The sequence below is a fragment of the Streptopelia decaocto genome (genome assembly GCF_964273445.1).
Source record: "Streptopelia decaocto genome assembly, contig: HAP1_SCAFFOLD_995, whole genome shotgun sequence".
Taxonomy (NCBI): Eukaryota; Metazoa; Chordata; class Aves; order Columbiformes; family Columbidae; genus Streptopelia; species Streptopelia decaocto.
This window is the reverse complement of record NW_028115209.1, coordinates 18,278-42,384: the sequence shown is the minus strand read 5'-3', so window position 1 is coordinate 42,384 and position 24,107 is coordinate 18,278. Positions and strand designations below refer to the sequence as shown.

At 61.1% G+C, this 24,107-nt stretch overlaps 2 protein-coding genes across 2 annotated transcripts in view; both read right to left on the bottom strand.

The window, feature by feature from the left end:
• Positions 1 to 1,664: 1,664 nt before the first annotated feature.
• On the bottom strand, positions 1,665 to 7,188 carry LOC309452868 (uncharacterized protein; the record flags this gene model as incomplete). Its single annotated transcript, XM_082077528.1, has 4 exons — positions 1,665 to 2,213; positions 3,155 to 3,354; positions 4,217 to 4,397; positions 6,616 to 7,188. 4 exons carry the CDS (start codon positions 7,186 to 7,188, stop codon positions 1,665 to 1,667), a joined length of 1,503 nt encoding a protein of 500 aa, XP_081933654.1.
• Positions 7,189 to 10,848: 3,660 nt separating this feature from the next.
• Positions 10,849 to 24,107, bottom strand: part of LOC309452867 (myosin-binding protein C, fast-type-like) — a gene marked incomplete at its 5' end in the record, with an annotated part of 29,717 nt that continues 16,458 nt past the window's right edge. Inside the window, 10 exon segments of the mRNA XM_082077527.1 lie at positions 10,849 to 10,967; positions 11,652 to 11,683; positions 12,424 to 12,610; positions 13,427 to 13,563; positions 15,786 to 15,945; positions 17,193 to 17,332; positions 17,654 to 17,846; positions 19,268 to 19,356; positions 20,653 to 20,820; positions 22,783 to 22,917. Coding sequence (XP_081933653.1) covers positions 11,673 to 11,683; positions 12,424 to 12,610; positions 13,427 to 13,563; positions 15,786 to 15,945; positions 17,193 to 17,332; positions 17,654 to 17,846; positions 19,268 to 19,356; positions 20,653 to 20,820; positions 22,783 to 22,917 — 1,220 coding nt within the window.

The following is a 24,107-nucleotide window of genomic DNA, read 5'->3' as shown; positions in this document are numbered from 1 at the left end:
CTGGAGCCACCAGGAGGCCACCAATGAGCATCTCATGGTCACCCCCATCGTGTCACATCTCCAGGACCACGAGCTGCATCCTGGAGCCACCAGGAGGACATCAATGAGCAGCCCATGGTCACCCCCATCCATGTCCCATCTCTGGGACCACGAGCTGCATCCTGGAGCCATCAGGCCCATGGGAACATTGTCACCAGCTTGTCGTCAGCTCCGTCCATGTCACATCTCCGGGTTGCTGTGTCCTGGAGCCACCAGGAGGCCACCAATGAGCAGCCCCTGGTCACCCCCATCGTGTCACATCTCCAGGACCATGGACCAAAGTCCTGGAGCCACCAGGAGGACATCAATGAGCAGCTCATGGTCACCCCCATCCATGTCACATCTCCAGGACCACGAGCTGCATCCTGGAGCCACCAGGCTCATGGGGACATTTATCACCATCTTGTCCTCACCCCTGTCTATGTCACATCTCCGGGTTGCTGTGTCCTGGAGCCACCAGGAGGACATCAATGAGCAGCCCATGGTCACCCCCATCCGTGTCACATCTCCAGGACCATGGACCCCGGTCCTGGAGCCACCAGGAGGCCACCAATGAGCAGCCCATGGTCACCCCCATCCGTGTCACATCTCCGGGATGCTGAGTCCTGGAGCCACCAGGAGGACATCAATGAGCAGCTTATGGTCACCCCCATCGTGTCACATCTCCAGGACCACAAGCTCCATCCTGGAGCCACCAGGAGGACATCAATGAGCAGCCCATGGTCACCCCATCCATGTCACATCTCCAGGACCACGAGCTGCATCCTGGAGCCACCAGAAGGACATCAATGAGCACCTCATGATCACCCCATCCATGTCACATCTCCAGGACCATGTACCCAAGTCCTAGAGCCACCAAGAGGACATCAATGACCAGCCCATATTCACCCATCCATGTCACATCTCCGGGATGCTGTGTCCTGGAGCCACCAGTAGGACACCAATGAGCAGCCCATGGTCACCCCATCCATGTCACATCTCCAGGACCACGAGCTCCATCCTGGAGCCACCAGGCTCTTCAGGGACATCAGCCAGCAGCCCATGGTCACCCCCATCCATGTCACATCTCCAGGATGCTGTGTCCTGGAGCCACCAGAAGGACATCAATGAGCAGCCCATGGTCACCCCATCTGTGTCACATCTCCAGGACCACGAGCTGCATCCTGGAGCCACCAGGAGGACATCAATGAGCAGCCCATGGTCACCCCATCCATGTCACATCTCCAGGACCATGGACCCAAGTCCTGCAGCCACCAGGAGGACATCAATGACCAGCCCATATTCACCCATCCATGTCACATCTCCGGGATGCTGTGTCCTGGAGCCACCAGGAGGACATCAATGAGCAGCTTATGGTCACCCCCATCCATGTCACATCTCCAGGACCATGGACCCAAGTCCTGGAGCCACCAGAAGGACATCAATGAGCAGCCCATGGTCACCCCATCCATGTCCCATCTCCATGACCACAGCCCCAAGTCCTGGAGCCACTGGGCTCCTCAAACACCATCTCATCCCCCCTCCACCCCCACTCATCTCCCCGGGGCTGCCAGGTCCACCTCACCCAACCCAACCCAACCTCCCCATCCCACCTCGTCCCACCCTCCTCCTCCTCCCCATCGCCATCACTTGTCCCTGGCGGCCGCCCGGGCGTGGATACGCGTGTGCCGGGCCAGCGAGGACTTGTTGCTGAAGCCCTTCCCGCAGTGGGCGCAGGGAAAGGGCCTCTCGCCCGTGTGCGAGCGCTCGTGCACCGTCAGGTCCGCCAGGTACTTGAAGCTCTTGGCGCAGGCGCCGCAGGGGTAGGGCCGCTCCTGGGTGTGGCTGCGCCGGTGCATGGTGAGGTTGGACTGCTGGCTGAAGCGCTTGCCGCAGGCGCCGCAGCCGTAGGGCCGCTCGCCCGTGTGGCTGCGCTGGTGCTTGTTGAGGTCCGAGGGGTTGGTGAAGGTCTTGGCGCAGGAGGCGCAGGCGTAGGGGCGCTCGCCCGTGTGGAGGCGCTGGTGGGTGGTGAGGGTGGAGAGGTGGCCGAAGCGCTTGCCGCAGGCGCCGCAGCCGTAGGGCTTCACCCCCGTGTGCGTGCGCTGGTGGGTCTTGAGGTGCGTCAGCCGCGCGAAGCTCTTGCCGCACTCACCGCAGGGGTACGGACGCTCCTTGCCGTGCGCCGCCGGCTCCCGCTGCACAGGACCACAGAACCACGCCAAGGATTAGACCCCAAAAGCTCATCCAGTCCAACCCCCATGGAGCTGGAGCACCCAGGTGAGGTGACACAGGAACCGGGGTTGAATGGCACAGAGGAGACTCCACAACCCCCCCTGGGCAGCCTGTTCGGGCTCTGGCACCCTCAATGGGAACAAGTTGTACCCATTGCCCCTTGTCCTATCACCGGTGGCTCCATCCTCCCGACACGCCCCCTTTCCATATTGATCGCCGTTAATTAATCAATCAGCCCTCAGTCTCTTCTCCAAGCTTCCAGGTGTGGCCTCAACAGGGCAGAGCAGAGGGGCTGTGTGTATATATACATATATATATATATACATATATATGGTCTCCCATCCAAGTACTGACCGGACCTGACCCTGCTTAGCTTCCCAGATCAGATGAGATCAGGGTGCTATGGCTGTATATATTTTATATATATATGTTCCCCAAGTATATCCTGACAGTATCTGAACTAAACCCTTTATTCAAGAGCAGAGGGGCAGGAGAACCTCTCTGACCCACTGACCACCCCCTCCCTGTAACCCACCCCAGGCTTCCTGGCCACAAGGTCTCCCATCCAAGCACCGACCAGGCCCGACCCTGCTTAGCTTCCCAGATCAGGCATTCTCAGGGTGCTATGACTGTGTGTGTATATATATATATAAGGTCTCCCATCCAAGCACTGAACGGGCCCGACCCTGCTTAGCTTCCCACATCAGACGAGACGGGGCGTTCTCAGGGTGCTATGGCTGTGTACATATATATATATATATATATATATATATATGGTCTTTATCCCTTTCCTCACACAGGAGATGCTCCACTCGATCACCTTTGTCACCCTGCGCTGGACCCTCCCAACAGTTCCCCGTCCTGGAGCCGATGGCCCCGAACCAGACACACCATGCGGCCTCACCCAGGGCTTCTCGGGGCTCTCGGCTGCTCCGGCCGGTGCTCGGGCGACGGGCTGTGGGCAGGCGCTGCGATCCCGCGGGACCTGGCGCCGATGGGGGGTGGTCCTGGCCGCCGGGGCACCGCGGGGGGCGCTGGGGGGGTGGGGGGGGTCTCGGCGATGCGCAACGGGCGCCCCCACGTCTCTGCTCGCCACGGCGGGACCTGCGGGGGGAAGAGAAGACGCTTCGGTTGTTGGTTCTCAATGGAGGAGACGCCGCCACCATCGGGCTCCTCCGGCAACGGCGGAGATGGAGCAGCTCCCGGCACCGAGCGAAACCTGAATCCAGCCCGGGGGGGGGCGCGGGGACAGTGTCACAAGGATCTCGCCCCTTGTCCTTATAACTGACATTAGGAGAGGACCTTGCGAGCCGTCCCTGCAAACCGAGGCCAAGTGACAGCCTGAATCCAGCTCCATTGGCTGCAGAGTCCAGGCCGGGGCTTGGGGTGCCAGCTTGTGAACTGAGGCCAAGTGACAGACTGAATCCAGCTCCATTGGCTGCAGAGTCCAGGCCAGGACTTGGGGTGCCAGCTGGTGAACTGAGGCCAAGTGACAGACTGAATCCAGCTCCATTGGCTGCAGAGTCCAGGCCAGGACTTGGGGTGCCAGCTGGTGAACTGAGGCCAAGTGACAGACTGAATCCAGCTCCATTGGCTGCAGAGTCCAGGCCGGGACTTGGGGTGCCAGCTTGTGAACTGAGGCCAAGCAACAGACTGAATCCAGCTCCATTGGCTGGGACTTGGGGTGCCTGCCCTGCAGCTGCCAGCACTTTCAGGATCGGGTTTGTATCTTTTGTATTATTTTCTCTATTTTATTATTAGTAAATCATTGTTAATTTTCCCAACTCTCTCAAAACCCCGAGAGTTTCCCCAGCGCCAGAACCTCATTTGTGACCCAGCAACAACACCATCTATGGGGAGGACTAGATGGGGCAGGACACCCCCCACCACATCCAAGCCCCCCCAGCTCCTCCAGCAGCTTCTTCACCCCTTTTTTGGGGGGGTTTCTTTGCTTTCAGCCTCTCACCTGCTTCTTGCAGGTGCTGCTCCTCCTCCTCGGGGACAAACTTGACCTTGGGCCATGTCACCTCCTCCCGCCGCCCGGCCCCAGCGGGGACATGGGGTGACTCCAACGGGGGGCTCGCTGGCTCCCCGGCCCCTTCGGGGTCCCCCAGGGCCACGTCCTCCACCTTCACACGCACCGTCACCTGCAGGAAAAGGGCACCTGGGGGTTGGAAAGGACCTCGAAAGATCATCTGTGCCGAGCAGGAACACCCAGGTGAGGTGACACAGGAACCAGGGTTGAATGTGGCAGAGAAGGAGACTCCACAACCCCCCTGGGCACGATATTCCAGGTGTGGTGGCACCAGGGCAGAGCAGAGGGGCAGGAGAACCGCTCTGGACCCAGCTGGTCTCCCATCCAAGCACTGAACGGGCCCGACCCTGCTTAGCTTCCCAGATCAGGTGTTCTCAGGGTGCTATGGCTGTATATTACACATATATATGTTCCCCAAGTGTATCCTGATAGTATCTGAACTAAACCCTTTATTCAAGGGCAGAGCAGAGGGGCAGGAGAACCTCTCTGACCCACTGACCACCCCCTGTAACCCACCCCAGGTCCCATTGGCCTCATGGTCTCCCATCGAAGCACTGAGCGGGCCCGACCCTGCTTAGCTTCCCACATCAGGCGTTCTCAGGGTGCTATGGCTGTGTATATATATACATATATATATATATATATATATATATATATATAAGGTCTCCCATCCAAGCACTGACCGGACCCGACCCTGCTTAGCTTCCCAGATCAGGTGTTCTCAGGGCGCTATGGCTGTATATATATTGTATATATATATATGTTCCCCAAGTATATCCTGATAGTATCTAAACTAAGCCCTCATCCCGCTGTCCCCCCATTCACGTGATACTTCCTATAAAAGTGGGAGATCACGGGGATCTCGCCCCTTTTCCTTATGGCCAAAATTAGGAGAGGACCTCGCGAGCTGTCCGAGTGACAGACTGAATCCAGCTCCATTGGCTTCAGAGTCCAGGCCGGGACTTGGGGTGCCAGCTGGTGAACTGAGGCCAAGTGACAGCCTGAATCCAGCTCCATTGGCTGCAGAGTCCAGGCCGGGACTTGGGGTGCCAGCTGGTGAACTGAGGCCAAGTGACAGCCTGAATCCAGCTCCATTGGCTGCAGAGTCCAGGCCGGGACTTGGGGTGCCAGCTGGTGAACTGAGGCCAAGTGACAGACTGAATCCAGCTCCATTGGCTGCAGAGTCCAGGCCGGGACTTGGGGTGCCAGCTTGTGAACTGAGGCCAAGTGACAGCCTGAATCCAGCTCCATTGGCTGCAGAGTCCAGGCCAGGACTTGGGGTGCCAGCTTGTGAACTGAGGCCAAGTGACAGACTGAATCCAGCTCCATTGGCTGCAGAGTCCAGGCCAGGACTTGGGGTGCCAGCTGGTGAACTGAGGCCAAGTGACAGACTGAATCCAGCTCCATTGGCTGCAGAGTCCAGGCCAGGACTTGGGGTGCCAGCTGGTGAACTGAGGCCAAGTGACAGACTGAATCCAGCTCCATTGGCTGCAGAGTCCAGGCCAGGACTTGGGGTGCCAGCTGGTGAACTGAGGCCAAGTGACAGACTGAATCCAGCTCCATTGGCTGCAGAGTCCAGGCCAGGACTTGGGGTGCCAGCTGGTGAACTGAGGCCAAGTGACAGACTGAATCCAGCTCCATTGGCTGCAGAGTCCAGGCCAGGACTTGGGGTGCCAGCTTGTGAACTGAGGCCAAGTGACAGACTGAATCCAGCTCCATTGGCTGCAGAGTCCAGGCCAGGACTTGGGGTGCCAGCTGGTGAACTGAGGCCAAGTGACAGACTGAATCCAGCTCCATTGGCTGCAGAGTCCAGGCCAGGACTTGGGGTGCCAGCTGGTGAACTGAGGCCAAGTGACAGACTGAATCCAGCTCCATTGGCTGCAGAGTCCAGGCCAGGACTTGGGGTGCCAGCTTGTGAACTGAGGCCAAGTGACAGCCTGAATCCAGCTCCATTGGCTGCAGAGTCCAGGCCAGGACTTGGGGTGCCAGCTTGTGAACTGAGGCCAAGTGACAGCCTGAATCCAGCTCCATTGGCTGGGACTTGGGGTGCCTGCCCTGCAGCTGCCAGCACTTTCAGGATCAATTTTGTCTATTTTCTATTATTTTCTCTATTTTTTTATCAGCAAAACATTGTTAATTTTCCCAACTCTCTGTCCTTTCCCTTCTGATCCCCTGGATTTAGTGTGGGGGGGTTAACAGCCATGGTTTTATTGTCACCGCGCAATCAAACCCTCGATGGTTCATAGAGACCCTGGGGGTCCAAGGCGCCCTGTGGGACGTTGCGCCCGGTTTTGGGGGACAAAGGGGGGCGACCCGGCCCCGCGTCTCACCTGCTGCTCCCAAACGGCGCCGGGCTGCCCCTGTCCCGGCTGGAAGCTCTCGGCCAAGGCCACGGCCTGCGCGCAGGACTCGGGGTGCCGCACCCACACCCAGCTCTGGATGTCCTCGGGCAGGATGCTCAGGAACTGCTCCAGCACCAGCAGCTCCATGATCTGCTCCTTGCTCCTCACCTCGGGCCGCAACCAGCCCCGCGACAGCTCCCGCAGCCGCCGCCACACGTCCCGCGGCCCCGACGCCTCCTGGTAGCGGAACTGACGGAAGCGCAAGCGCCGCAGCTCCGTGCCGGCGCCGCCGGTGGAGCCGCCGGTAGAGCCGGTAGTGATGGTAGAGCCAGTAGAGCCGCCGGTAGAGCTGGTAGAGCCGGTAGTGATGGTAGAGCCAGTAGTGATGGTAGAGCCGGTAGAGCCACCGGTAGAGCCAGTAGTGATGGTAGAGCTGCCGGTAGAACCACCGGTTGAGCCACCGGTAGAGCTGGTAGTGATGGTAGAGCCGGTAGAGCCAGTAGTGATGGTAGAGCCGGTAGAGCCACCAGTAGAGCTGGTAGTGATGGTAGAGCCGCCCATAGAGCCACCGGTAGAGCCAGTAGAGCCGCTGGTAGAGCCGCCAGTAGAGCCGGTAGTAATGGTAGAGCCGCCGGTAGAGCTGTTAGTGATAGTAGAGCCGGAAGAGCCACCGGTAGTGATGGTAGAGCCGGTAGTGATGGTAGAGCCGCTGGTAGAGCCGGAAGAGATGGTAGAGCCGGTAGCGATGGTAGAGCCAGTAGAGATGGTAGAGCCAGTAGAGATGGTAGAGCCGCCGTGCGGTGCCGGTGCCGGTTGCCGTGTCCACGATCCCCGCTCGGCCGCCAAGGACACTGGGCCCCCCCCCTCGGGCTCCTCCGGGGATGGGGGGGGATGCTGGGGACCCCCCTCCGGGTGCAGCCGCCAGCGGGGGCGCGTCCTGGGGGTCTCCATGCTGGGGGGGGGGGGGGGGTCGGTGTCATTGTGGGTCCCCCCCCTACAGCTTGCAGAGCCCCCCAGGGCCATGCAATGTGCCCCCCCCCGAACCCCCATATTGCAGAGCCCCCAGGACCATGCAATGTGCCCCCCCCATATTGCACAGCCCCCCAGGACCACACGATGTGCCCCCCCAGCTTGAAGAGCCCCCCCCAGGACCACATAATGTGCCCCCCCCGCCATCTAACACCCCCAAGGAACATGCAATGCCCCCCCCCCCACCATATAACACTCCCAAGGAGCACACAATGTGCCCCCCCCCGCAAACCCCCATATTGCAGAGCCCCCCAGGACTACATAATGTGCCCCCCCCCCGCCATCTAACACCCCCCGGGACCATGCAAACCCCCCCAGGAACATGCAATGCCCCCCCCCACCATATAACACCCCCAGGGCCATGCAATGTGCCCCCCCGAACCCCATATTGCAGAGCCCCCCAGGACCACATAATGTGCCCCCCCCACCATCTAACACCCCCCCAGGACCATGCAACCCCCCCTGGACCCTGCAATGGCCCCCCCACCATATAACCCCCCCCCCAAGGACCATGCAATGTGCCCCCCCCGAACCCCCATATTGCAGAGCCCCCAGGGCCACATAATGTGCACCCCCCCCCATCTAACACCCCCCAGGACCCTGCAATGCCCCCCCCCCCATATAAACCCCCCAAGGACCATGCAACCCCCCTGGACCCTGCACAGCACCCCCCCCACCATGCAACCCCCCCCCCGGACACTGCAATGTCCCCCCCACCACGTACCCCCCCCAAGGACACTGCAGTGTTCCCCCCCACCATATAACCCCCCCAAGGACACTGCAACCCCCCCCCAGGACCCTGCAAACCGACCCCCCCACCATATAACCCCCCAAGGACCCTGCAACCCCCCCCAGGACCCTGCAATGTCCCCCCCACCATATAAACCCCCCCCCCAAAAAGGACCATGCACCCCCCCAGGACCCTGCAAACCGCCCCCCCCACCCCCCACATAATCCCCCGAGCCGTTCCAAGGCCCCCCCGGCACACAACCCCCCCAGCCGTTCCAAGCACCCCCCCCCCTGCACACAAACCCCCCCTTGGCCGTTCCAAGGCCCCCCCCACCACACACAACCCCTCCCCACACACAAACCGCCCCCAGCCATTCCAATCCCCCCCCCGCACACACCCCCCCAGCAGTTCCAAGGCCCCCCCCCCTGCATACCAACCCCCCTCAGCCGTTCCAAGACCTCCCCCCCCGAGCCGTTCCAAGCCCCCCCCTCCGCACACCAACCCCCCTCCGCACACCAACCCCCCTCAGCCGTTCCAAGGCCCCCCCCGCGAACACACCCCCCCCCCCAGCCGTTCCAATTCCCCCCCCCACACACAAACCCCCCTCCAGCCGTTCCAAGCCCGCCCCCCAAACCCCCCCCAGCCGTTCCAAGCCGCCCCCCCCGCACACAAACCCCCCCGGCCGTTCCAAGACCCCCCCCGCACACAAACCCCCCCGGCCGTTCCAAGACCCCCCCCCGCACACAAACCCCCCCGGCCGTTCCAAGACCCCCCCCCCGCACACAAACCCCCCCGGCCGTTCCAAGATCCCCCCCCCCCCCGCACACAAACCCCCCCGGCCGTTCCAATCCCCCCCCGCACACAAACCCCCCCGGACCTGGTCCCGGTGCCGCAGCCCCGCGCTCCCCGTTCGCCGACACAAAGGGCCGGAGCGGCCGGGTCCGGCCCCAACGCCCCCCCGCGGGGGGGTGGGGATGGGGGGGGGGGCTGTGTGTGTGTGTGCCCCCCCCCAGCGTGGTGACCGTCACGCTTAACCCTGCGCAGCCCGGAGCCGGCGAGGAGGGGGTTAAAACACCCCCCGGGGGGATATGGGGGGCTGGGGGGGGGGGGGTGTGGGCTTGGACCCCCCCCCCACCCCGTGCACACATAACTGTGCACCCCACTGCACCCCCCCGTGCACCCCCCCGTTCACCCCCAAACTGTGCACCCCAAAGTGTGCACCCCATTGCATTCCCCCCCGTGCATCCCATTGCACCCCCCCTCCCCGTGCACCCCAAACTGTGCACCCCATTGCATTCCCCCCCCCCGTGCACCCCGTTGCACCCCCTCGTGCACCCCAAACTGTGCACCCCACTGCAGCCCCCCCGTGCACCCCCCCGTTCACCCCTAAACTGTGCACCCCAAACTGTGCATCCCAAACTCTGCACCCCATTGCGTTCCCCTCCGTGCACCCGACTGCACCCCCTCACTGTGCACCCCAAACTGTGCACCTCATTGCACCCCTAAACTGTGCAACACAAACTGTGCACCCCACTGCACCCCCCCGTGCACCCCCCTGTTCACCCCTAAACTGTGCACCCCAAACTGTGCACCCCACCGCACTCCTAAACTGTGCACCCCACTGCACCCTTAAACTGTGCAACACTAAACTGTGCACCCCACTGCACCCCGCCGTGCACCCCCCCCGTTCACCCCTAAACTGTGCACCCCATTGCACCCCCAAACTGTGCACCCATTGCATTCCCCCCCGTGCACCCCAAACTGTGCACCCCATTGCATTCCCAATGTGCACCCCATTGCAACCCCCCCGTGCACCCCAAACTGTGCACCCCATTGTAACCCCCCCGTGCACCCCTAAACTGTGCAACCCATTGCACCACCCCTGTGCACCCCCCTCTCTGTGCACCCCAAACTGTGCACCCCTAAACTGTGCACCCCAAACTGTGCACCCCACTGCACCCCTAAACTGTGCACCTCACTGCTCCCCCAAACTGTGCACCCCCCCCCACTGCACCCCCAAACTCTGCACCCCCTCCCTGAGCACCCCACTGCACCCCCAAACTGTGCACCCCCCCCACTGCACCCCCAAACTGTGCACCCCCCCCCACTGCACCCTAAACTCTACACCCCATCGCACCCTCCGTGCTCCATTGGGAGAACGCGCTGTCAATCACGCTGAGACCCGCCCTCCTCCCCTTCCGGAGTGACGGCGCGGCCAGCCAATGGTTGGGCGAGAGAGACGGCGAGTGGGCGGGGCCCTGGCGGGAGGACACGCCCCCTCCGCCCCCTAGCGGGGGGTGGGGTGGGTGGGCGGGGCGCTGGATTCCCACCCCCCCCCCCCCAACCTGTGGGTGATACACGGGGGTGTCCCCCCCCCTTTCGCCCCCCCCCCCCCCACCCGTGGGTGACACACGGGGGTGTGTGTGTCCCCCCCCCCCCCCCAGAAGGACAGACGGACGGAGGCGCGTGCAGCAGAACCGGGGGTTCCGTTTATTGGGGGGGGGGCGTTAATTCCTTCCTGCGGCCCCGGGGGGGGCGGGAGGTGGCACAGGAGCCTCTTCACACCCTAAATGAGCCCCCCCTAATTAAACAGCCCCCAATTAAACACAGCTCCCTAATTAAACATACACCCCCCGATTAAATACACCCCCCCCCCAATTAAACAGCCCCCAATTAAACAGCCCCCAATTAAACACAGCTCCCGAATTAAACATACACCCCCCAATTAAATACACCCCCCCAATTAAACAGCCCCCAATTAAACACAGCTCCCTAATTAAACATACACCCCCCCGATAAATACACCCCCCCAATTAAACAACACAGCTCCCGAATTAAACATACACCCCCCCCAATTTAACAGCCCCCAATTAAACATACACCCCCCCAATTAAATACACCCCCCCAATTAAACACAGCTCCCTAATTAAACATACACCCCCCAATTAAATACACCCCCCCCAATTAAACAACACAGCTCCCCAATTAAACATACACCCCCCCAATTAAATACACCCCCCCAATTAAACAGCACCCAATTAAACACAGCTCCCTAATTAAACATACACCCCCCAATTAAATACACCCCCCCCAATTGATGCCCCCAATTAAACACAGCTCCCTAATTAAATACCCCCCCCCAATTTACTACACCCCCCAAATGAAACACGGACCCCCAGAATTAAACCCCCCCAATCAAACATTCACCCCTAAATAAACCCCATCTCAAATTAACTCCCCCGATTAATTAACGCCCCCCCCTCACCATCCGGTGTCGCTGTGGCCTTCACTGGGGCACTGCAGGGAGAGGCACAGGTTGGGGGGGCGGCCGCTGCCCCCCCATTTATTGGGGCCCCCTCCCCAAGTATTGGGACCCCCATGGCTCAATGGATGCCCCCCCAGTTCGTTACTGGTGTCACTGGTACCCCTATAATCCCGGGGTGTCCCCCCAGACTCAGGGACCCCCCACCAGATATCAGGGACCCCCCAGGTTTTAGGGAGCCCCTCCCCATATATTGGGACCCCTCCCCAAGTATTGGGACCCCCCACACACCCCATGGCTCAATGGACGCCCCCCCAGTTCGATACTGGTGTCACTGGTCCCCTCTTAATCCCGGGGTGCCCTCCCAGTGGGTATCGGGGACCCCCCTATGATATCAGGGACCCCCCCAGGGTTTAGGGAGCCCCCCTGTATATTGGGACCCCTCCCCAAGGATTAGAGGCCCCCACACCCCAAATCTCCAGCCTCTCGTTACTGGTGTCACTGGTCCCCCCAAGATCCTGGGGTGCCCTCCCAGTGGGTATCGGGGACCCCGCTATGATATCAGGGACCCCCCCCCGGTTTTAGGGACCCCCCCCATATATTGGGACCCCTACACCCCAAATCTCCAGCCTCTCTTACTGGTGTCACTGGTCCCTCCAAGACCCCGGGGTGCCCTCCCAGTGGGTATCAGGGCCCCCCTATGATATCGGGGACCCCCCTATGATATCAGGGACCCCCTATGATATGAGGCCCCCCCTGTGGGGCCCCCCCGCACCCCGGATCTCCAGGCGGCACTCGGTCAGCGCCTCCCCCAGCTCGTTGACGGCGCGGCAGCCGTAGGTGCCCCCGTCGAACGGCCCCGGTTTGCGGATCTGCAGCGTCAGGACCCCCTGGCTGTGCCGCGCCAGGAACCGCGGGTCGTCCCCTATGGCCATTTGGTTCTTCAGCCACACCACCTTGGGCTGGGGAGAGAGGGGTTGGACTGGGAGATATATACATATATATATATATATATTCCCCAAGTATATCCTATAGTATCTGGACTAAACCCTTTATTCAAGGGCAGAGCAGAGGGGCAGGAGAACCTCTCTGGACCCAGCTGGTCTCCCATCCAAGCACTGAGTGGGCCCGACCCTGCTTAGCTTCCCACATCAGCCATTCTCAGGGTGCTATGGCTGTGTATATTATATATATTTTATATATATGTTCCCCGAGTATATCCTGACAGTATCTGAACTAAACCCTTTTCTCAAAGGCAGAGTAGAGGGGCAGGAGAACCTCTTTGACCACCCTCCTTCTAATCCCCCACAGGTCCCATTGGCTTCCCGTGGTCTCCCATCCAAGCACTGAGCGGGCCCGACCCTGCTTAGCTTCCCAGGTCAGCCATTCTCAGGGTATTATGGCTGTGTATATATAAGGTCTCCCATCCAAGCACTGAACGGGCCCGACCCTGCTTAGCTTCCCACATCTGGCATTCTCAGGGTGCTATGGCTCTGTATATATCTAAGGTCTCCCATCCAAGCAGTGAGCGGGCCCGACCCTGCTTAGCTTCCCAGGTCAGGTGTTCTCAGGGTGCTATGGCTGTGTATATATATATATATATATATATATATATATATATATATATATATATATATATATAAGGTCTCCCATCCAAGTACTGAGCGGGCCCGACCCTTCTTAGCTTCCCAGAGCAGGCGTTCTCAGGGCGCTATGGCTGTACATACATTATATATGTATATATATATATGTGTCCCAGCACCCAGACGGCGGCAGACCTTGGGGTGGCCGCGCACGGCGCAGTTGAGGGCCGTGGTGTACCCCGCCACGGCGCTGCGATCCACCAGCGGCGTCAGGAACTGCGGCGCCGAGCGGAAGTCGTGCTCCTGGAACTGCGGCGGCTTCAGCGTCAGCCCTGGGGGGGACGAGTCACGGGGGAACGCGTCACGGGTGGGCACGGGTCATGAGGGGATGCGTGACACGAGGGGACACGTGTCATGGGGGGGGACATGTCATAAGGGGGGACATGGCACGGGGGGGACACATCATGAGTGAGGATACATGTCACGAGTGGGGACACACATGATGAGTGGGGACACATGTCACGAGGGGGACACGTGTCACAATGGGGACACATGTCATGAGGGGACACAGATGTCATGAGGGGACACAAGTCATGGGGGACACATGTCATGAGGGGGACACGTCACAATGGGGACACACATCATGAGGGGACACATGTCATGGGGGACACATGTCACGAGGGGACACAGATGTCATGAGGGGGACATGTCATGAGTGGGGACACATGTCATGAGTGGGGACACATGTCATGAGGGGGACACATGTCATGAGTGGGGACACACATCACGGGGACACACGTCATGAGGGGACACATGTCATGGGGGACACATGTCACGGAGGGACACATGTCACGAGGGGACACATGTCACGGGGGGACACGTCATGAGTGGGGACACATGTCATGAGGGGACACATGTCATGAGTGGGGACACATGTCATGAGTGGGGACACACGTCACGGGGACACACATCATGAGGGGACACATGTCAGGAGGGGACACAGGTCACGAGGGGGGACACATGTCACGATGGGGACACACATCACGGGGGGACACATGTCATGAGGGGACACATGTCACAGAGGGGACACGTCATGAGGGGACACACGTCACGAGGGGGACATACGTCATGAGTGGGGACACATGTCATGAGGGGACACAGATGTCATGAGGGGACATGTCATGAGTGGGGACACATGTCATGAGGGGACACAAGTCATGGGGGACACACGTCATGAGGGGACATGTCATGAGTGGGGGCACACGTCATGAGGGGGAACACATGTCATGAGTGGGGACTCACATCATGGGGACACACGTCACGAGGGGACACACGTCATGGGGGGACACATGTCATGAGGGGACACACGTCACAAGGGGGGACACATGTCACGAGGGGGACATGTCATGAGGGGACACATGTCATGGGGGACACACGTCACGAGGGGACACATGTCATGAGTGGGGACACACATCACGGGGACACACGTCATGAGGGGACACACGTCATGAGGGGACACATGTCATGGGGGACACATGTCACGGAGGGACACATGTCACGAGGGGACACAGATGTCACGAGGGGACACATGTCACGGGGGACACACGTCATGGGGGGACACATGTCATGAGGGGACATGTCATGAGTGGGGACACACGTCATGAGTGAGGACACATGTCATGAGTGGGGACACATGTCATGAGGGGGGACACATGTCATGAGTGGGGACACACATCACGGGGACACACGTCATGAGCGGACACATGTCATGGGGGACACATGTCACGGAGGGACACATGTCACGAGGGGACACAGATGTCACGAGGGGACACATGTCATGAGGGGGACACGTCACGGGGGACACACGTCATGAGGGGGACACATGTCACGGGGGACACATGTCATGGGGGGGACACATGTCACGAGGGGACACAGATGTCATGAGGGGGACACACGTCATGAGCGGACACATGTCATGGGGGACACATGTCATGGAGGGACACATGTCACGGGGGGGACACACGTCATGAGTGGGGACACATGTCCCCCTGTCCCCCCAGCCTGCCCAGGGTTCCCCACAACCCCATGGCCCCCCAAGCCCCTCACAGCCTCCCCCAAACCCCCTCAGACCTGAACCCCCCAACCCCCATCACCCCCCAGCCCCCCATGTCCCCATCACACCCATCACCCCCCACACCCCCATGTCCCCATCACCCCCTTTACCCCCCACACCCCCACGTCCCCATCACCCCCCAGATCCCATGTCCCCATCACCCCCCAGACCCCCACGTCCCCATCACCCCCTTCACCCCCCAGACCCCCACATCCTTATCACCCCCTTCACCCCCCAGAACCCCATGTCCCCATCACCCCCATCACCCTCCAGACCCCCACATCCCTATCACCCCCTTCACCCCCCAGAACCCCATGTCCCCATCACCCCCTTCTCCCCCCACACCCCCATGTCTCCATCACCCCCCAGACCCCCACGTCCCCACCGCCCCCTCCACCCCCCAGACCCCCACGTCCCCCGCAGCCCATGGCGCCCCCCAACCTGCTTTGGCGATGTCGGCCGTGTTCTCGGACAGCCCGGGGTTCTCGCTGACGCCCACCAGGTTCTCGCTGAACACGCGGAAGCGGTACCGGTTCCCCATCACCAGCTCGGGCACGGTGCAGCGCGGCGGGCGCACGTGCTCGTACACCGTGAACCACTCCTGGGGAAGGGGAACGGCCTCGAAACGGCGCCATTTGCAGCCTTTCTTTGCCACAATTCCTACATTGGCCACTTTATGTACCTTTTCTTCCATTATTTCATGAAATCGGGGCTGATTTTGCCGCCATTTTGTCCCTGAGGTGACTCTGGCGCCACCATTTTGAGGCAGTTTGGGGGTCGCTCTCTTTATCGATAATTCGCACATTAGTCACTTTTTGTACCTTTTCTTCCATTATATCATGAAATTGAGGCTGATTTTGGTGCCATTTTGTCCCTGAGGTGATTCTGGTGCCATTTTGTCCCTGAGGTGATTCTGGTGCCATTTTGAGGCACTTTGGGGTCACTCTGTTTATTAATATTTCCCACATTAGTCACTTTTTGTACCTTTTCTTCCATTATATCATGAAATCGGGGCTGATTTTGGCACCATTTTGTCCCTGAGGTGATTCTGGCGCCGCCATTTTGAGGCAGTTTGGGGGTCGCTCTCTTTATCGATAATTCCCACATTAGTCACTTTTTGTACCTTTTCTTCCATTATATCATGAAATCGGGGCTGATTTGGGTGCCAGTTTGATCCCTGAGGTGATTCTGGCGCCATTTTGACCCTGAGGTGATTTTGGCGCCATTTTGTCCCTGAGGTGATTCTGGCGCCATTTTGTCCCTGAGGTGATTTTGGTGCCACCATTTTGAGGCAGTATGGGGGTCACTTTGTTTATTGATAATTCCCACATTAGTCACTTTTTTGTACCTTTTCTTCCATTATATAATGAAATCGAGGCTGATTATGGCGCCATTTTGTCCCTGAGGTGATTTTGGCGCCATTTTGATCCTGAGGTGATTCTGGTGCCATTTTGAGGCACCTTGGGGTCACTCTGTTTATTAATATTTCCCACATTAGTCACTTTTTATACCTTTTCTTCCATTATATCATGAATTCGGGGCTGATTTTGGCACCTTTTTGACCCTGAGGTGATTCTGGCACCATTTTGACCCTGAGGTGGTTCTGGCGCCATTTTGACCCTGAGTTGATTTGGTGCCATTTTGACCCTGAGGTGATTCAGGCGCCATTTTGACCCTGAGGTGATTCTGGCGCCATTTTGACCCTGAGTTGATTTGGTGCCATTTTGAGCCCTGAGGTGATTCAGGCGCCATTTTGACCCTGAGGTGATTTTGGCGCCATTTTGACCCTGAGGTGATTCTGGCGCCATTTTGAGCCCTGAGGTGGGGAGCCGTTGGGGTCCCGCTCACCATGGTGCGCGTGTCCGCCTTCTGCACCGTGTAGCCCGTGATCTCGGCGTTGCCGTCATCCTGGGGGGGCTCCCACTCCAGCACGGCCGTGAACCCCCAAACCTCCGTCACGCGCACTTTGCGGGGGGGGCCCGGCCGCTCTGGGTTGGGGGGCACGTCAGCATGTGGGACCTGCACCCCAAATATCCCCCCCCAGCACCCCGACACCCCCAGACCCCCCAACATGCTGCTCCTAGTGCCCCCGTCCCAGTGCTGCCAGTGCTCCCAGTCCCCCCAGTGCATCCCAGTCCATCCCAGTGCTCCCAGTCCACCCCAGTGCTCCCAGTCGACCCCAGTCCATCCCAGTCCATCCCAGTGCTCGTAGTCTACCCCAGTCCATTCCAGTCCACCCCAGTCCACCCCAGTTCCCCCAGTCCACCCCAGTCCACCCAGTCTCCCCAGTCCCCGTCCCCCACGCGCACCCACGACGCGCAGGCGCACGGTGGCCGCGTCCTCCATGTTCTCGATGCGGATGGCCAGCCGGTACTCCCCCGAGTGGTGCCGCGCGGCGGCGCGGATGAAGAACACCGTGTCCTGCTCCGAGTTGCGCACGTGCACGTCGCCCCCCAGCGCCTCCCCGCCCTTCGTCCAGACCACCTGCGGCCGCGGCTTCCCCTGCAACGGCACCGGCGGCGTGGGGCTGCCCTAGAGCGCTATGGGGCGCCCTAGGGCACGGGAGGTGGCCTGGAGAGCCTGGGCTGCCCTAGAGTGCCATGGGGTGCCCTAGAGTGCCATGGGGTGACCTGGAGTGCCATAGGGAGATCTAGAGTGCCATGGGGAGACCTACAGCACAGGAGGTGACCTAGAGCACCATGGGCTGCCCTAGAGTGCCATGGGGAGACCTAGAGTGTCATGGGGTGACCTGGAGTGCCATGGGGTGCCCTACAGCATGGGAGGTGACCTAGAGTGCCATGGGGAGACCTATAGAGCTTGAGCTGCCCTATAGTTCCATGGGGTGCCCTAGAGTGCCATGGGGTGCCCTATAGAGCTTGGGCTGCCCTAGAGTGCCATGGGGTGCCCTACAGCATGGGAGGTGACCTAGAGTGCCATGGGGTGCCCTAGAGTTCCATGGGGTGCCCTAGAGTTCTGTGGGGAGATCTAGAGTGCCATGGGGAGATCTAGAGTGCCATGAGGTGCCCTAGAATGCCATGGGGTGCCCTATAGAGCTTGGGCTGCCCTAGAGTGCCATGGGGTGCCCTACAGCATGGGAGGTGACCTAGAGTGCCATGGGGTGCCCTAGAGTTCCATGGGGAGATCTAGAGTGCCATGGGGAGATCTAGAGCACCATGGGGTGACCTAGAGTGCCATGGGGAGATCTAGAGTGCCATGGGGAGATCTAGAGCGCCATGGGGTGACCTAGAGCGCCATGGGGAGATCTAGAGTGCCATGGGGAGATCTAGAGCGCCATGGGGTGACCTAGAGCACCATGGGGAGACCTAGAGCACCATGGGGTGCCCTAGAGTGCCATGGGGTGTCCCAGAGTGCCATGGGGTACCCTATGGAGCTTTGGCTGCCTTATAGTGCCATGGTGTGCCCCAGAGTGCCATGGGGTGCCCTATAGCACGGGAGGTGACCTAGAGTGCCATGGGGAGACCTAGAGTGCTATGGGGTGCTCTATGGAGCTTTGGTTGCCTTATAGTGCCATGGGGTGCCCTATAGAGCTTGGGCTGCCCTAGAGTGCCATGACGTGCCCTATAGCATTGGGGGTGTCCTATAGTGCTGGGGGTGTTCTAGTGTGCCATGGGGTGCCCTATAGAGCTTGGGCTGCCCTAGAGTGCCATGGGGTGCCCTAGAGTGCCATAGGGTGCCCCAGAGTGCCATGGGGTGCCCTATAGAGCTTGGACTGCCCTAGAGTGCCATGGGGAGATCTAGAGTGCCATGGGGTGCCCTATAGAGCTTGGGCTGCCCTAGAGTGCTATGGGGTGCCCTATAGAGCTGGGGGTGCCCTAGAGCGCCATGGGGTGCCCTAGAGCGCCCTCTAGCGCCACGGTGCCGCGATCCCTCCCCTCCCGCCGTGGGGCCGCCCCCCAGCTCACCTGGAAGGGGATGACGAGGTTGACCTGCTCGCCCACCTTGCGCACGTACGTCTGGCGCAGGTGCCGCGGCAGCCGGATCTTGGGCCGCTCTAGTTTAGGGGCGGGGCACAGACACAACCATAGAGGCGGAGGAGCCGTGGGGCTGCCCCACAGCCCAGCCGCCCCCCTCCTGCCCCACGGGGACCCACCCACGATCTCGCGGATGGTGACGGGCTGGGCCACCTGCTCCTAGTGCCCCCGTCCCAGTGCTGCCAGTGCTCCCAGTGCTCCCAGTCCATCCCAGTGCTCCCAGTCCATCCCAGTCCATCCCGGTCCACCCCAGTCCATCCCAGTTCCCCCAGTCCATCCCAGTCCATCCCAGTCCATCCCAGTCCCCCCAGTCCATCCCAGTCCACCCCAGTCCATCCCAGTCCCCCCAGTCCATCCCAGTCCCCCCAGTCCATCCCAGTCCATCCCAGTGCTCCCAGTCCCCCCAGTCCATCCCAGTGCTCCCAGTCCCCCCAGTCCACCCCAGTCCATCCCAGTCGCCCCAGTCCATCCCAGTGCTCCTAGTCCACCCCAGTCCATTCCAGTCCATCCCAGTTCCCCCAGTCCATCCCAGTCCATCCCAGTCCATCCCAGTCCATCCCACTTCATCCCAGTCCCCTCAATCCATCCCAGTCCATCCCAGTCCCCCCAGTCCATCCCAGTGTTCCCAGTCCATCCCAGTCCCCCCAGTCCATCCCAGTGCTCCTAGTCCACCCCAGTCCATTCCAGTCCATCCCAGTCCCCCCAGTCCATCCCAGTCCATCCCAGTCCATCCCACTTCATCCCAGTCCCCTCAATCCATCCCAGTGCTCCCAGTCCCTCTCAGTCCCCCCCAGTCCCTCCCAGTCCATCCCAGTTCCCCCAGTCCATCCCAGTCCCCCCCAGTCCATCCCAGTCCCTCCCAGTCCATCCCAGTGCTCCCAGTCCATCCCAGTTCCCCCAGTCCATCCCAGTCCCCCCCAGTCCCCCCCAGTCCATCCCAGTCCCTCCCAGTCCCCCCAGTCCATCCCAGTCCCCCCAGTCCATCCCAGTCCATCCCAGTCCATCCCACTTCATCCCAGTCCCCTCAATCCATCCCAGTGCTCCCAGTCCCTCCCAGTTCCCCCAGTCCCCCCCAGTCCCTCCCAGTCCCTCCCAGTCCCCCCCAGTCCCCCCCAGTCCATCCCAGTCCCCCCAGTCCATCCCAGTCCCCCCCAGTCCCTCCCAGTCCCCCCAGTCCATCCCAGTCCATCCCAGTGCTCCCAGTCCATCCCAGTCCCCCCAGTCCCTCCCAGTTCCCCCAGTCCCCCCCAGTCCATCCCAGTCCATCCCAGTCCCCCCAGTCCCTCCCAGCCGGATCTTGCCCCACGGGGACGCACCCACGATCTCGCGGATGGTGACGGGCTGGGCCAGCGTGGCCGGGGGGCTCTTGCCGGCGATGTTGACGCCGATGACGCGGAACAGCAGCTTCTCCCCCGTGGGGAGGCCCCGCACCGTGAACCCGCAGCGCTCCACCAGCTCCGTGTTGGCCGCCACCCACTCGTCCGCTGGGGGGCACGGGAGGTGGGGGGCAGGTCAAGGGGGGGGCCAAGGGGGGGGTGGGGTTGGGGGTGGGAGATGGGGAGATGTGGGGTTGGGGGCACAGGGTGTGGGGCAAAGGGTCAGGGTGATGTGGGGTTGGGGGGCACAGGTTGGGGTGTTATAGAGTTGGGGGGGACAGGTTGGGGTGATCTAGAGTTGAGGGGCACAGGGTTGGGGTGATCTAGAGTTGGGGGGCACAGGGTTTGGGGCAAAGGGTGATGTGGGGTTGGGGGTGGGAGATGGGGTGATGTGGGGTTGGGGGGCACAGGGTTGGGGTGATCTAGAGTTGAGGGGCACAGGGTGTGGGGCAAAGGGTCAGGGTGATGTGGGGTTGGGGGGCAGGAGCTGGGGAGTGGGAGTTGGGGTGATGTAGAGTTGGGGGGCACAGGGTTTGGGGCAAAGGGGGATGTGGGGTTGAGGGTGGGAGATGGGGTGACATGGAGTTGAGGGGCACAGGTTGGGGTGATAGAGAGTTGGGGGGCACAGGGTTTGGGGTGTGGTGGGGTTGGGGGGCACAGGGTGTGGGGCAAAGGGTCAGGGTGATGTGGGGTTGGGGGGCGGGAGCTGGGGTGCTATAGATTTGGGGTGATCTAGAGTTGGGGGGGCACAGGGTTTGGGGTGATATGGGGTTGGAGGGCAGGAGCTGGGGTGATATAGAGTTGGGGGGCAGGAGCTGGGGAGCAGGAGTTGGGGTGATATAGAGTTGGGGGGCAGGAGCTGGGGAGAAGGAGTTGGGGTGAGATATAGAGTTGGGGGGCACAGGGTTGGGGTGATCTAGAGTTGGGGGGCACAGGGTGTGGGGCAAAGGGTCAGGGTGATATGGGGTTGGGGGGCAGGAGCTGGGGAGTGGGAGTTGGGGTGATCTAGAGCTGGGGGGCACAGGGTTTGGGGTGATACGGGGTTGGGGGGCAGGAGCTGGGGTGCTATAGAGTTGGGGGGCAGGAGCTGGGGAGCAGGAGTTGGGGTGATCTAGAGTTGGGGGGCACAGGGTTTGGGGCAAAGGGTCAGGGTGATGTGGGGTTTGGGGGCACAGGGTTTGGGGTGATGTAGAGTTGGGGGGCACAGGGTTTGGGGTGATATGGGGTTGGGGGGCAGGAGCTGGGGTGCTATAGAGTTGGGGGGCAGGAGCTGGGGAGTGGGAGTTGGGGTGATATAGAGTTGGGGTGATATAGAGTTGGGGGGCACGGGGTTTGGGCTGATATAGAGTTGGGGGGCACAGGGTTTGGGCTGATATAGAGTTGGGGGGCACAGGTTGGGGTGATGTAGAGTTGGGGGGCACAGGGTGTGGGGCAAAGGGTCAGGGTGATGTGGGGTTGGGGGGCGGGAGCTGGGGAGTGGGAGTTGGGGTGATATAGAGTTGGGGGGCACAGGGTTTGGGGTGATATAGAGGGTGCTGCCCCCATGGATTGGGGTCTCCCCCCATGTTTCGGGGTTCCCCCATTTTGGGGTCCCCCGGTTTCGGGGTGCACTCACATCCCTCCCTGCAGTACTCCCCCAGGTACCCGTTGATGCCCCCCGCACCAATCCCCCCATGTTTTGGTGCCCCCCCATGTTTCAGGGTCCCCCCATGTTTCAGGGTCCCCCCATGTTTCGGGGTCCCCCCGTTTCGGGGTCCCCCCGGTTTCGGGGTGCACTCACATCCCTCCCTGCAGTACTCCACCAGGTACCCATCGATGCCCCCAGCACCAATCCCCCCATGTTTTGGGATCCCCCCCCATTTTGGTGTCCCCCCCCATTTCGGGGTCCCCCCATTTCGGGGTCCCCCGGTTTCGGGGTGCACTCACATCCCTCCCTGCAGAACTCCCCCAGGTACCCGTCGATGCCCCCCAACACCAATCCCCCCATGTTTTGGGATCCCCCCCATTTCGGGGTCCCCCCATTTCGGGGTCCCCCCATTTCGGGGTCCCCCGGTTTCGGGGTGCACTCACATCCCTCCCTGCAGTACTCCACCAGGTAGCCGTCGATGCCCCCCGCCCCCACCCTCTCGGGGGGGCGCCACTTGAGCGTGGCCGTGGTGTCCGTCACGTCGTCCAGCACCAGGTGGGTGGGCTCACTGGTGGGGGCTGAAAGCGGGGGGGGGGGACACCCCAAAATCACCCGTCAGGGATCCCTGGTGTCCAGGGGGGGACCCCAAAACCCCCCTTGGCTTCTCCAGCCCAGGGCCCACAGCTCCTCCAGCACCCAGAAAACCACCTATGGACACTTTTATGGGGCGCCCAGACCCCTTGAATCCCTCCAGGACCCCCCCACATCCCTCCAGGACCCCCCACATCCCTCCATGGCCCCCACATCCCTCCAGGACCCTCCATGTCCCCCCACGTCCCCCCACATCCCCCCATGTCCCCCCACATCCCTCCTTGTCCCCCACATCCCACCAGGACCCCCATATCCCTCCATGTCCTCCACGTCCCTCCATGACCCCCCACATCCCTCCAAGACCCCTACATCCCTCCAGGACCCCCCATGTCCCCCACATACCCCCAGGAGCCCCCATATCCCTCCATATCCCCCACATGTCCCCCCACATCCCTCCATGACCCCCACATCCCTCCAGGACCCCCCATGTCCCCCACATCCCTCCATGTCCCCCCACATCCCTCCAGGAGCCCCCATATCCCTCCATATCCCCCACATGTCCCCCCACATCCCTCCATGTCCCCCCACATCCCTCCAGGATCCCCCACATCCCCCCATGACCCCCACATCCCTCCATGTCCCCCCACATCCCTCCAGGACCCCCCACATCCCTCCATGTCCCCCCACATCCCTCCAGGACCCCCCATGTCCCCCCACATCCCTCCATGTCCCCCCACATCCCTCCAGGACCCCCCATATCCCTCCAGGACCCCCCACATCCCCCCATGAGCCCCACATCCCTCCAGGACCCTCCATGTCCCCCCATATCCCTCCACGACCCTTCATGACCCCCCACATCCCCCCATGACCCCCCACATCCCTCCATGTCCCCCACATCCCACCAGGGCCCCCCATATCCCTCCATGTCCCCCACATGTCCCTCCATGACCCTTCATGACCCCCCACATCCCTCCAGGACCCCCCAGGACCCCCCACATCCCCCCAGGACCCCCCAGGACCCCCGTGACCCCCACCGATGGGCATGAAGGGCTGCGTGTTGTGGCTGGGCTGCAAGACGCCGATGGCGTTGACGAGCCAGACGCACATCCCTCCATGTCCCCAACATCCCTCCATTTCCCCCACATCCCTCCATGACCCTTCATGACCCCCCACATCC